Source organism: Brassica rapa, chromosome A02 (genome assembly GCF_000309985.2).
Source record: "Brassica rapa cultivar Chiifu-401-42 chromosome A02, CAAS_Brap_v3.01, whole genome shotgun sequence".
Lineage (NCBI taxonomy): Eukaryota > Viridiplantae > Streptophyta > Magnoliopsida > Brassicales > Brassicaceae > Brassica > Brassica rapa.
This window is the reverse complement of record NC_024796.2, coordinates 3,702,183-3,715,901: the sequence shown is the minus strand read 5'-3', so window position 1 is coordinate 3,715,901 and position 13,719 is coordinate 3,702,183. Positions and strand designations below refer to the sequence as shown.

General features: G+C 34.0%; 2 protein-coding genes across 2 annotated transcripts; one reads left to right on the top strand and one right to left on the bottom strand.

Annotated features, from left to right (window-relative positions):
* Positions 1-35: 35 nt before the first annotated feature.
* LOC103851258 (BTB/POZ and MATH domain-containing protein 2) lies at positions 36-4,741 on the bottom strand. The gene is made up of 4 exons (XM_033284175.1): positions 4,660-4,741; positions 501-726; positions 303-388; positions 36-217 (listed from the first exon to the last, which is right to left on the bottom strand). The coding sequence occupies exons 1-4, from the start codon at positions 4,739-4,741 to the stop codon at positions 36-38; spliced, it is 576 nt and encodes a 191-aa protein (XP_033140066.1).
* A 1,368-nt stretch (positions 4,742-6,109) lies between these two features.
* Positions 6,110-13,429, top strand: LOC103851201 (S-adenosylmethionine decarboxylase proenzyme 4). Its single transcript, XM_009128043.3, has one exon. The coding sequence runs from the start codon at positions 12,041-12,043 to the stop codon at positions 13,100-13,102; it is 1,062 nt and encodes a 353-aa protein (XP_009126291.1). The 5' UTR covers positions 6,110-12,040; the 3' UTR covers positions 13,103-13,429.
* The last annotated feature ends 290 nt before the right edge of the window (positions 13,430-13,719 follow it).

The window sequence follows — 13,719 nt, the reverse complement described above, 5'->3', positions numbered from 1 at the left end:
TCCTCCATTAGAGATGATACAATGCACAAATCTGCTCAATGCAACCGTTGCTTCACTCGTCTTCCATTAGCATCACACCCATCAGCAAATACCTCTTTTCGATGCCCTAATGCAATAACAGAGTGTTCACTACGCCTTGCTACATACTCCAATAGCTCAGTTAGTAGAGATGGACAACTTTTTTTCAGATAATCAAACCCATCTGTTTGCATCACAGCTGATAAAAACAAGAAGGAACCAAGAGACTATTGGCACAGAGATATTGTAATCCCTCGGTCCCTCAGTGCACGACTTCACCACACCGACACAGCAACGAACCAAGAGACTATTGTCCTTGAGATAGTCTGATGACTCTAAACCAGACCTCCTGAAAAACCGCTTGTAACCCCTGAACCAAACAACCATCAGATACATTATCAACACTGAAACCACTAAAAAATGTGTTCTTTTATTGCAAGTTTGAACCTTTCAAGAAACAGAGAGAAAGGAAAAGTACTCACCACACACTTCCACGATACTTGAGAGTATAGGGTCCTTTCTCGAGTGCTCTTTCGAAATGGCTATGAACCTTGTGCTTCCCATTACCACTCTGATCCACAAGCGTGAGCTCGAATAAAGCCCTCACATCGGTTCCCTCGTTCGCGAGGGCAATGAACAGAGAGACGTAAGACGCGTTATCCTTCGGACTCTTGCCGTCTGGGTAGAAGTAGATAGCCCAAGAGTAACCTTCGACGTGTATAATTTAAATAGCATCCGTCAATGTATAATTCAAAAATCATTGTGATGTGCACGAAAAAAATAGAAGGAAAATTTCACATCTCTCCCGCCTTGGGCCCGTTAATTATTTGTTGTTTATTGGGCCGTAGATGATTTATTATAATCAAACATATGTTTCATTCCATAGGAGTTGGGGCTTTTGATTTGTGAGACACACTGTCATATCAGTTTTCCCTTAATTTCCTTATCAAATTCTTCATATCCCCAGCAACATAATCTTCCTTTTCCTTATCAAAATAATATTCCAAAGTTGGGGAAATATTTGGACTTTCTATATGAAAATGAACTTTTGTAACATGGTTTCTCATGGCAGATATTAATCTTAGTATCAATTAACGGAGTGTAAAATGTGCGTGTTTCATTAGTAAACTATACATGAAATCTATAATGTACTAAACAGACGTCAAAAAAATATATAGAATGTACTAAACTATACATGAAGTAACTTCAAAAGAGAGAATCAGACACCTTTTGAAGTGGACGGAGGGCTCGGGGAAGAGGGAACATGATGGCCTCCATGCTTCACCCTTCTCTCATCATCAGCTATCGTATTAAAAAAAAAAGAGACTGAACCAAATCTCTTGAAAGTCTCTCCATTACAAAGGTGTCGCATATAATAATATGTCTTGTTGGATTTGCACAATATGCCAACGAGATGACGCATACTTACGCAAGCACGTCTCATTATTGTGGCAACTTTATAAAATCAAATTATGTACCAGGATAAGGATGTACTTGATGTTCGTAGAGTCTACGACCTTGGATGATATATAACGAGCGTTCGCTGCGGTTGAAGCATGTTAATTATCGACATATATGCATGCATTTAATATATATATTACTTGGTTAATTGTTTCACCACTTAAATCAAATCAATTTTACACGTAGATGTACGCATTCAATCACTACAAGTCAACAAAAGAAATATAGTTGTGGATATAGACTTTTGGTCCTATAAAATTCATTACCAGAAAGAAAAAAGAGTACAAACCATTTTTTTTGTTCAAATAGTATTAAACCAATTAAACTTATTAAATAATGAAGAAAGTAGAGTGTATAATGCATGTATTAGCCCTTTCAGTGGAATGATTAATCTTGGTGAAACCATAAGGGTTCATCAGATTCTTTCCTGTCCTTAATTCTTAATTTTTTAATTATTTTAATTCTCGAAAGATAATCAAATTTGAAAATACGGATTCTGATGTTTATAATAAAGAAAGGAAAACATATAGCATAAGAGGCACGAGGAATCATTTGCATCGAATAATAAATTGCCTTATATGTACCCAACAAGCTCATAAGAAAACTATACAAGTACTTAATTATTTCTTTGCTAAGATGCCTAAGACACAAGTACGTACTCTGACTATTATATAGATTTCAAAACCAAATAGTAACACAATCGGATATCGAGATTGATCGTGGATTTGGTTTTTGGACTCGAGACACATCTTAAACTCTTGATCTTATTACGCATGCACTGTCTCCGTTCTCCAGATGCGCTTCTTTTTTTTCATCTTTCCTTGGAGATTAATATTGACGAGCAAAAAAACTTATTAATAAAGATAATGAGAAAGATTGTTGGGAGCACAACATGAGATAGTGATGAATTAAGGTGTCTAAAAGAGAGTGGGGCTCTTTGCTTAATTATTATTGAATATAAACTTGTATGCGCATGATACAGTGGCACTCAATTTATCCTCATTAGAACCAGCTTCATCTACTCTCATTTTTATTTTACGCTCCATTTAGAGCATCTCCAAAAAAGAACTCTATTTTGAAGTTTTCAAAACTCTATATTTGAAGTTTCAATGTGTTCTTCTCCAAAAGTAAAACTTCAAACTTAACTTCAAAATTATTTATATTTTACACTATGGTCCTTATATTTGTCATAGTTGATGTAAATTCATAAAACTTCTATAAATAACTAGTACATATATATAAATATTAATTAAAAAAATCTTACACTAAAATATAAAATTATAAATAAAAGTACATAATTAAATATTAAAATGCAAGCAAATATTACATTATTCCATAAAATTATTTCTATAATGCTCCCATATATGATCAACTAGTGCATTTCGAAGTAAGAAATGATTCTCTTTATTTTTTATTTGTAGATTACGAGCAAAAAATTGTTGAAACTGAATATCCTCATAATATGGCTGCTGATAGTTTGATATCATCAAACGAAAAAAATCTTTGATCTTTTAAACGAAAGTACAACAAACACGGAAAAATGTCATGAGATGATTGAATTACGACTGCAAAATGAAGCAAAAAAAGTTAGCTTTTAAAGAAGTAAAAGACAAAAATAAAATATTGCTAAAAAACTTAGCTTCTATCAATGATGTTAATATTCGTGAATACATTCGATCTGAACAAGAAAGAATCATACGAAAAATGCGTCAAGAGCAACAACAACAATCATCTTCGGTTACACAAAATTTGTTTGGACAATATTTTGGAGATTTTGGAGATTTTGGAGGTTCCGAAGCAAATTTACCAGACTATTAGTGTTGTTATAATATTTAAATTTGAGTAATAATTATGTCTTCATGTGTCTTTTTAATAAGTTTTTATTATGGTTTTTTGTAATATTCTTGTTGTTTAATTCTAGTTTTGAAATATTATAAATCTTGTTTTAAATTTTTATTTATTTAATTTCATGTGTAAAACTTAAATTTATAAAACAAATTTGAAATATTTATGAGATATAAAAGTTTTAAGGATTAAAACAATAAACAAAAAAAATATTTAAGAATTATAAATATGATGTATAATTATAAGGACCAAAATGCAATTAAAAAGATGAAACTTCAAATTTGAAGTTTTGAAAAGTGAAACTCTATATTTGGAGTTTCACTCTTCAAAACTTCAAATTTGAAGTTTTGAAGTTCCTTCTTGGAGAGCAAAAAACTCTATATTTGGAGTTATAGAGTTTCTTTTGGAGATGCTCTTACTAATAACTAACAATATTAGCTTACACTTCTATAGTTAAAAAAATTTCAATTGAAAAATATGTCCAGTTTTGTTTTTTTTTATTAATTTTCTTTTGATATATATCATATATGACGGTTGAATCATGGTCATTTGGATGTCTTGGTAATGTTTTATAATTCTTATCTTTGTAAGCGAATTTGCTTCTTCTTTTTTTTTGTTATATATGCACTCTCACATATGTAGATGGCTAAAGAGAACGTAATTACTATACTATTTTTAATCTACTAACAATCATGCTTAAACCATCGAAAGTTACTGTCATTTTATAAAATTATTTGAGTTGGATTGAAGTCCCATTAACATATGATCATCTATTTCTGTTGTTTCTTTTTCAGTTTGGCCGTAAAGCATACAGCAAAGAAAACATAGAGAAAAAAAAAGAGATGAAAAATGTTTTTACCTGATGATTTGATGTGTCTTAAAGTCACCTTGGTCGCAACCTTCAGACTATAAAATTTGGTTTGGGGTTTTTTTTGGGGTAATATCAACTAAGATAATTTAAATACTTTTTTTTGTTCGGGGTTCCAAAGTTAAAAAGAAAATCTGACCTCGAACATAGTTTATCTTTTTTTTTTTTTTTTTTTTTTTTGAAAGAATTTTAAATTTATTCATCTCAAAAAAAACATTTGTACAGAGAACTGCTATGTTTCTTTAATAAACAAAAAAACAAATTTAACTCCTATACTTATACTCCTATACTTATTCTCTTCCAAACCAAGTCTCCATTGTCTTTTCATACTTAGCTCCATTCTTCTTTCTGAGGGAAGTTACTCTGTTTCTCACCAGCTTATCCATTCGAGCAATAAGGCAAATAACTGACTGCTCTGGTTCCCCAACTCTTCTAACGTTCCTCTCCATCCATAATGCATATATTACCGCTTGAAAACAGTATCTCAACAGAAAAGTCGAATGTCTCTCTTGCATTCCATTCACCACTACTTGCAACACTCGATCCCATTGATAAATGCTACCATTACCCGCCAGCTTTCCAATAGTCTTACTCCACACTTCTTTTGAGTAGCTGCATTCAAAAAACAAATGATCTCTCGTTTCCTGCTCCTGCTTACAAAGCCAGCAAGTAGAGATGGCTAATGGATTCCATCTGAGAATCCTGTCTCCCGTCGCTAGTCTATTACGAACAGCGAGCCAAGAAATAAAGGCGAACATAGTTTATCATCTAGAACTAATCACATTAACAAAAAAATAACTAACTTTTCAGAGCGATATTTTCTTTTAACTATGTGCGGTTAGAATGTGATGGCGGAGCCAAGGTGATATCAGAGGGTCAAATGACCCATGTGATTTTGTGCAAAAAAGTTTTTTTTTTACTTCTGTTCCCAAAAGAAATATGATGAATTTGGCTTATTGACCCATAGAAAAAACATTTGTTACCAATTTGACCCCTCTAAAATTTTTTGCTGCCTCCGCCTATAGCTTTTTCATCAAATGTGTGCAATAAATCGTGACTGATGGCTAAGGCCAATTTTAAAAAATATAAATTGCAGTTATATATAAGGACCCGTTATATATATAATATGTGTGTTTAGTTAGAACTGTATATATATGCTTTATATTTTTAGGCTAAACATCCAATATATATAAAAATCGTAATATAAAATTACCACATATAACAAATTCCTAATACGCGTAATTTTGGTTTTCCGTCAATTACTTAGATCAATTTCGATAAAAATAATATTGATTTTATAAAAAGAAAATATATTGTCAAAGAAACAACAAACGTACCAAACATAAGCGTAGTTGTCACCAACAAGAGTGACTTGAGTAGGGCCACCATGGTTCACATGTCAATGTCTTAAGAATTGAATTCATAAGTCATGGGCCTACTTTCCTCTTTTGTCGTCGGCTTAGGGCGCATTTCCAATGATGCTGTAAGAATCTCAACTCTTATGTGGGTCCTTTTCCACGTCGACGGTTCCCACCAAATTGCTGGCCCCACAATATATATTGAGACGAAGAAGAAGACTCGTACCTAAATATATCATGCGTCAACTTTTTGGCAGTAATTCTTTTAGGGGTCAAAGCAATAGGTTTTTTTGGGGAATGTTCAATTTATTGCGCAAGAAAAGATTGTTTACAAAGAAAAAAGTACAACTCCTGAAAAGGTCATATAAACGCTCGAAAAAGAGGATAATAAGATTAATTTGACTATCTTCAACTTCCAAATCATCTTCAAGATCATCTAAATTAGAACATACTACTTTCGATTAATTTTCTATGAATTATTGTGTTGCCTAATCGAGCTAGGTAAACAATCTTTCGATTATATGTCGTTTTCGGTTTTCTATGAATTATTGTGTTCTCTAAAACGACTTATATTAAATTACAGCACGCGGCTGAATAGATTAGCATTTAAGGGAATAAAAAAATACAGCACGCGGCTTTAAAAAGAGAGAATAGATTTTGTGGAGAATGTTTTTTTTAACAGAAAATCTTAGACATCTCCTTTATATTATTATTATATGTGTAAGATGAATTAAGTCACGTGGTACAGTTATATAATGGATATCCGTGATTGACCTTTTTATGATACAATGTCTTCGAAGTTTAGATCCATTGCTCCAAGGACTTTCACTACCTCAATTTCAAAAGCAAACAAACATGATGTGTTAACCCAAAACCACTAAATATCGTGAATGCTAAAACAAAAAGAATTGATTACAAAAACAGTTTGCCCACAAAAACGAATTAATACATGCATTATTAAACAATAATGCTAAGAAATGTAGGTTTGTAAACGTAAATGCATTCAGAACCTTACATAAACACTCGTTAATGGAAAAATAATTAAAAAAAATCCAGTCCGATGTTTAAATTTTTTTTATTATATTAACCGTCTTGGGACCGGAAAATTGTTGCATGCTCTACAAACTAAATCGATCAGATGATTTGAACCATATCAAATAAACGGTTAATAAATATCCCACGGAAAACTATGGCCAAGAACAAATATTGTATGAAAATAAATTTGATTATTAGTTAATTTTATTTCAGAGTTAATCAATACTCTACAAAAATGTAGAACAAGTCTTGAAATAGATACATTTTGTTAGAGAAAACTTTCTATAACAATGGATTAATACATTTTGTTAGAAATAACTCAAGAGTTAAGCGCGTTTGAATTTAAGTAGTAAAAAGATAATTAACCTATCAAATGATTTACCATATTGTGTGAATGGAACCAAAACACAAAGAAATGTCATGTAGTTGATTACATAGTTAATAAATAAGTCTTAGAAGCCTCCATTAATATACCGCCCTGCACACATATGAAGCACATAGACCGAGTGAGTAAGCGTGGAAAATTCATTAGCCGTAGCCGGTCAAGCGTTACAATATAACTTAGTTTAGTTTCAAAAAGTAATACTGTATATATAGCTAATCTTGTGGAATTCAAATTTTGTTTATCGTTTAACTATAGTATGGGTGGAATATTCTCTTTTAAATTTTGTTAATTAATTGGTTGGTTAATAGTAAATAAGTATGTGTGGGTGTGGGAGTGGGAGTGATGGAAGAAACTAGTGAGAGAAGATTGGTGGGTGCGCGTGCAGCTCTCTATACGTGGGATTGTGGTCATAATTCTTACTGCGCTGCTACCCTAAAACATTTCCTCCCTGTGGTAGGATAATCATCAACCCATATTTCATGTTTTTCTCTACATTCCATTCATGTTATTCCATTAGGTGTCAGCAGTTCGGCTGGTTTTGGTTACTATGGTATTTTAGTTTAGTCCAAAACTTTATTTGTTGATTAAAAGTTTAGTCCAAACTATGCGGGTTTCTTTACAAATCTGATGTCCTTAATCATGCTTGACACATAAGATATTGAGAGTTTTTTTTGTTTTTCAACATAAATATATCTAAGAAAATTAACCCATGATTGGTTTATATAAGATACAGTCATATCAACACTACTCCACGTCGACTACCATAATTGTATAACTTTTATATTCTAATTATCACAACCCAATCAATCGTTTATTTGTTTATATTATACTACGGTTCAGTTTATAAGTTTATAACTGTGGTAATTTTTGGAAAAAAACTAACTTAAATTAAAAGCTAAGAATACCATCTATAGTAACGAGGAAGAAATTTTAAGCATTAAGACCAATCGATTACTTTTCTTTTTTAGAATATAAAGCTATAGACAAACTATCTGGTCCCAAATCCTTTTTACCTATGAACTCGTATATTGGTGACTATGTAATAATCATCATAGTTTAGTCTACCAAATGAAGTAGAAGCATTTATCAAAAGGTTATCGTCTGCTCAAGTCAATGAATTCATGCCTTGCTTAGTTTTTGCTCTTTTATGGGATAACTGTTTTTGTAATACTGTTTAAAAATGGCATAACTAGATGGAAAGATATTAGATATTTAATTAGGATGATTTATTAATGTGCATGAAATGAGGTCTATGTATATCAGGTACATGATTGAATAGTTAGGTGAGACTCAAATAGTTCATCTATTTAGGTGTTGATGTCGGGGGATCCTCCAAATTTATTATTAGGTTCAGGTTCAAATTCAAGTAATTCAGATAATATGATTAAATTTATAATTTATCAGTTAACCTTTGAGTTTTTGACCTGATATATATTATATATAGCAATGGAGTCAACCAAGAGTAAACTACTGGAATTGGAGGTGATTCCCACAAGTCACAAGTACATGGATTTTTTTTTTTTTGAAAAAAAGGGTTTAGTACATGCATTTCTAATGATAATTTTGGCAGATTATATATAATTCATGCAAAAAATAATGGATAATGATAATGCCGGAATACAGAGTTAGACATCAAATTGCATGGAGAATAGAAATGATGTTGAAAGGGCACTTTTGGTATCACGTAATGAAGCATTCATTTCATTCCTTCCTAATAAAATTGTAAAGGGAAAATATATAATTAGCAAGTTGCCACGCCTGAGCATTTTTTATTTGGTAGTAGTTTGTTTTTCCGTTAATTCGATAAGTTCCCGCCCGACAAATTTCTGAACCAACGATCTAACAAACATATAAGACATTTGTAATTGAAGTAAAACCTGATAAACTAAAAAACCGGTTAATAATAATAACCATCCGATTCAGATGCTTTTACCGGTAAATTATTATTAATAAAACGCCTATAGTTGCAATGATATATTTGTGAATCTAGCTCCATAGATTTACTGGATGAATAAGTTGACTTTAAGCATAATCTTACTTGATCCTGATTTCTTAACAATACTGTATATTGGACGATAAGCATACAATTTACTATGAATAATTAAATGGCGGCTGGTTAATGTGTAAGTCTGCAGTGATCAGGGTTGTCATTGGTAGTGGACAATTATAAGAGTGCTTAATGTCCATAAATCTTTTCATTTGAACCTAAATCAAGTATCTAATGAAACCATATACTAGCAAAAAAAATATAAAGAATCAGAAACCATACCACATTTTAACATAATTTATATCATTAAATTATCTGAAGCATGCAAAATAATAAACATAAATGAGCGTAAATTTCTCTATCTAATGAAAATTTGAATGCAGATATAAACTATAAAACTAATACACATATTAAGTTGCAATTCATTTAATATTATTCAAACTCGAGAAATAAACATATATTATTGAAATGGCAAATCTCCAAAATAGCACCTTTCTAAGTTTATATCACAAAAATAGCACTCAACAACTAAAATGACCAAAATAGCATTTTATCTTTTGAAAAATTTAAATTTTTTTATTTTTCAAAATTTGAAATCTTATCCCCAAAACCTCACTTCTCAACTCTAAACCCTAAAACCTAAAACCTAAACTCTAAACCCTAAACCCTAAATTCTAAACCCTAAACCCCACCCTTTGAATGCTATTTTTGTGACTTTTAGCCTTAAGTGCTAGTTTGGAAACAAAAACTTGATTTAGTGCTATTTTAGTTTTTTTCTCTTATTGAAACTCGGATTAAAAATACCAAATAGTAGTGTTGGACGAGCGATTAGTTATGAATACCAACAATCTATCTTTCATTCTGTAACTATACTCATTTTCTCTTTTGGTGTCACTAACTATTCTTTGTTTCAACTTTATTTATTACGTTTTAGCAGTCTTGATCCCTCTCCGGTAATATACACATAAGGATATGACCAAGCTAGTTGTGGTCAAATGAATTGAGGGGTAAATGTTTAATGATTCTTGTTAAGGCAACAATATGGACTTACTTATGATTCGAACTTTAATAAGGTCTCTCTAAAGCTAGCCCCCAACAAAATCATCTTCAAATTAGCACACGATTTATCATTTCTCTTTCCAACCAAAAAGAGCTTCCTGCTACATCCAATTATTCATTCTTTTCGTCATGTATGAAGTATTCAATTCGAAATTTTTCCATATGTTTGGGAAAAATATATCTGACTCAGGATGTTGTTCTTATCTTCTCTTAGATTTTGGAGCTTGAATATGTATGTTTCTCGTATTATACGGCTTAAACTTCCATATTGAATAACATGTTTTTGGTCAAAACCATATTAAAAAAATAGATAAGGTTTACGTGCATATATATTGAAATAAACAATTAATTTTAACCTTTGGTTGCATCTGTATGTGCATTAGCAATTGTTTGACACACAAGCCACTAAAATTGATGTTTCTTGCAGACACTTGTTCCACTGCCTTTCAAGATCTTTATAGTGTGTGTGTGTGTGTTTATACATATAGCTAGTCAGATTATATTATTTAATATGCGCCACGTAAAATGGGTCCTTTATTTTGGCATGATGAGTGATAGGTAACGTGTATTTGGAACCAATTACGAAGAAACTAATATTTGTGCTAAGAATATTTTAGAAGGTTACGGTCGACAACGATTTTGAGTCTATTCAAGCCAAAAGGTGGAAGTATCGTAGTTTAGTGGCTAAGATTTAAAAGGTTCTATAGCTAGATTTGAGTTTTCAATCTCAAACAACATAACTTTTTATAGATTATAGGATGCAAAATTTAACGGAGCTTTTAAAGTGCGAGTATTGCAGGCAGAGTCGTTCGTTATAGTCGTATTCTGAGTATGAGTACTGCGGGCAGAGACTTGTTATGGTCGTCTGCTGTAGAAAGAGCATGTCCATCGAAAATGTTGTACATGCATAATTATCCGTTGATTCAAGAGTTTTGGAGAGAATTTCATCGTGAAATCATTATCCATGATCATTATATTATATGTAATAGAATTAGAAATTATATAATGATGTAATTGTTTTTCATTGTTTTTTTTTTATAACCGTAGTGTGATCCCAAAGGCTTTCTAGGCCCAAGGACTAATCACTACAAGTTTTGCAGGATCCGCATTTTCGTATCACTTAAAGCGCTCCGGATGGCCAAGAGGAATCAAATCCAGAGAGCGGTACTCACAACTGTGAGTCTTTTACCATTAGGCCAAGACCACTTGGTTAATTGTTTTTCAATGTTAAAAATTCAAAATCTAAAATTGAGCACAGAGCAAATATCTAGATTTTTGAAGATATCTATAATTTGGTACATTTTGTCTGGATAATCAACTCTCTGATCCACTCCGTAATTATCCAGATATTCAATTTCAGTCTTTGAAATACAAGCTATGCATCCAGGATGGATCCACTTGAAGAGGCAACGATTCAATTGACACCGGTAAAATAACAAAAACTATAATTTGTATGATTTATACATCAATAAATTACAGTTGGTCTTAATTTAACATTGACCCCCCCCCCAGACCAGGGTTTGATTCTCCCCAAAGACACCTCTGACCCCAGTACCATCTTTTGTTGGATCCACCACTCTACACATCTCACTCTTCCAATTATCCCCAAAAGTTTTTGTACAAAGGTCAGAAACGCACAACCCATTACAAAAATTTCTCATTACAGAACACAAGAAAACATAACAGAATCAGAAACGCATACTCATTAGATCTCTCACATACACACATATTCATAGATACATACACGCATACATACATACATACATTCAAACACGTAGAAAGCAGACACAAACTCTCATCATCTTTCTCGTTTCATTATGCCTTGCAATCATGATATTTTTGTCTCTTAACCCGCATGCTCCTCCTTCTCTATATCCTCCAGAATCTCTCCCTATAAATATCACTTCTCCTCCACTGACCACCACTACCTCTCTCTTCTCTCTCTACAAACACACATTCTCTCTGCTCTGTCCTAGCAACCCCCTCTGTTCTGTTATTCTCACTCATCTTCTTCTGACCTTGCAATGGCAGTATCCGGGTTCGAGGGATTCGAGAAAAGACTCGAACTTCGTTTCTCAACAACCAATAACAACCCAATGGGCCTCCGTCTAATCGACTTCGAATCACTAGACCAAGTCCTAAACGAAGTGCAGTGCACCGTGGTCTCCGCCGTAGCGAACCACAGCTTCGACGCTTACGTCCTCTCCGAGTCGAGCCTCTTCGTCTACCCAACCAAAATCATCATCAAAACATGCGGCACCACGCAACTCCTCAAATCAATCCGACCGTTCATCCACCTCGCGCGTACCCTCAGCCTCACGCTACGCGCGTGCCGCTACTCGCGAGGGAGCTTCATATTCCCGAAAAAGCAGCCTTTCCCTTACACTAGCTTCAAAGACGAAGTCGTCATCGTCGAAGAAAGCCTCCCCAACTCCCTCCGTTACCGTAAAGCCTCCGTCATGACGCCGTCTAATAATAATAATCCTTCACGTGCATGGCACGTGTTCACAGCGAGCGCTGACGTGGAGCCTGACGAGCCGCTCGTTGTAGTCGAAGTATGCATGACGGAGCTTGACCGAGTCAACGCTCGGAGCTTCTTCAGACGGAAAGGCGACGGTAAAAACAGCGACGCCGCCGGGAAAGAGATGACGCGGCTGAGCGGTATAGATACGATAAACGCAAACGCGTTTATATGCGATTTCGCGTTTGATCCTTGCGGCTACTCGATGAACGGCGTCGACGGAGACCGTTACTCGACCATCCACGTCACGCCTGAAGACGGTTTCAGCTACGCGAGCTTCGAGTGCGGGTTGTCTCTCTACGACGACGGTCACGGAGATATCTCGGAGGTGTTGACCCGCGCCATTGATGTTTTCCGGCCGGATTGCGTCTCAGTCGCCACCACTTACGGCGGCGAGGATTATAACCACGAGGTGACGAAGCGCGTGGAGCGCATGTTGGCTAAGAAGCTCGGTCTTACGTGTCGGAGCAGGCTTGTGGATGAGTTTCCGGGTTCCGGCACGGTTGTTTTTCAGTCGTTCACACCTCGCCGGCAATATTCTTCGCCGGAGGGAGGAGAACAGTAAAGAAAGGGTTTTAGGTTTTTAATTTAGTTGAGAGGAGGAAGAAAAGGGGAGGTGATGACGTGGAGGGAGATGATTGGTTGACTTGGGTAAGGAAATATATAAGTGGGAACGTATGATCATGCACCCCACTTTGCACTTGTGGCAATGTCACGCCTAAGCATTTTTGAGGTTCAGTGTTGTAGAATTTTAGTGGGGGATGGTAAAAAATTGTCTGCTCTTTTTTTCCTTTTTTTTTCTTTCATTTGTTTCTTATGTTTGTTTTAAAAAGAAATTAAATTATCTTAAATATCTGTATCAGTCTTTTGTTATACGGTTTAATCGTTCTTACTTGCATGGTTGCAAATTAATTCATGCACCACCGTCCCAAGTATGCATGGTTTTTAACCTAACAAGAACAAGAGAAATCAGATAAGATTGTACAAATATGCATATAATTTTTTTAATATAACAAATAAGCATATATGTTGATACCAAAGATCCTCTAGCTAGTAGCCAAGATATGAATATAGGAAAAAAGTTTTGCTTAACCAGCTTTGGTTATGTTTTGTCGGTTACATCCGGCGTTAGAGCATCTCCAACTCCACTCTATTTTTCACTCTAAAATGGAGTTTAGAGTA

Excerpts from the sequence above, each read along its gene's own strand:
- LOC103851258 (XM_033284175.1), bottom strand. The coding sequence starts at position 4,741 with ATGGGATCGAGTGTTGCAAGTAGTGGTGAATGGAATGCAAGAGAGACA. Across the intron at positions 727-4,659 it reads TGAGATACTGTTTTCAAGCG|GTTACTCTTGGGCTATCTAC; the intron begins GTAATATATGCA and ends TACACGTCGAAG. Across the intron at positions 218-302 it reads CTTGGTTCGTTGCTGTGTCG|CTGTGATGCAAACAGATGGG; the intron begins GTGTGGTGAAGT and ends TGTTTTTATCAG.
- LOC103851201 (XM_009128043.3), top strand. The coding sequence starts at position 12,041 with ATGGCAGTATCCGGGTTCGAGGGATTCGAGAAAAGACTCGAACTTCGT.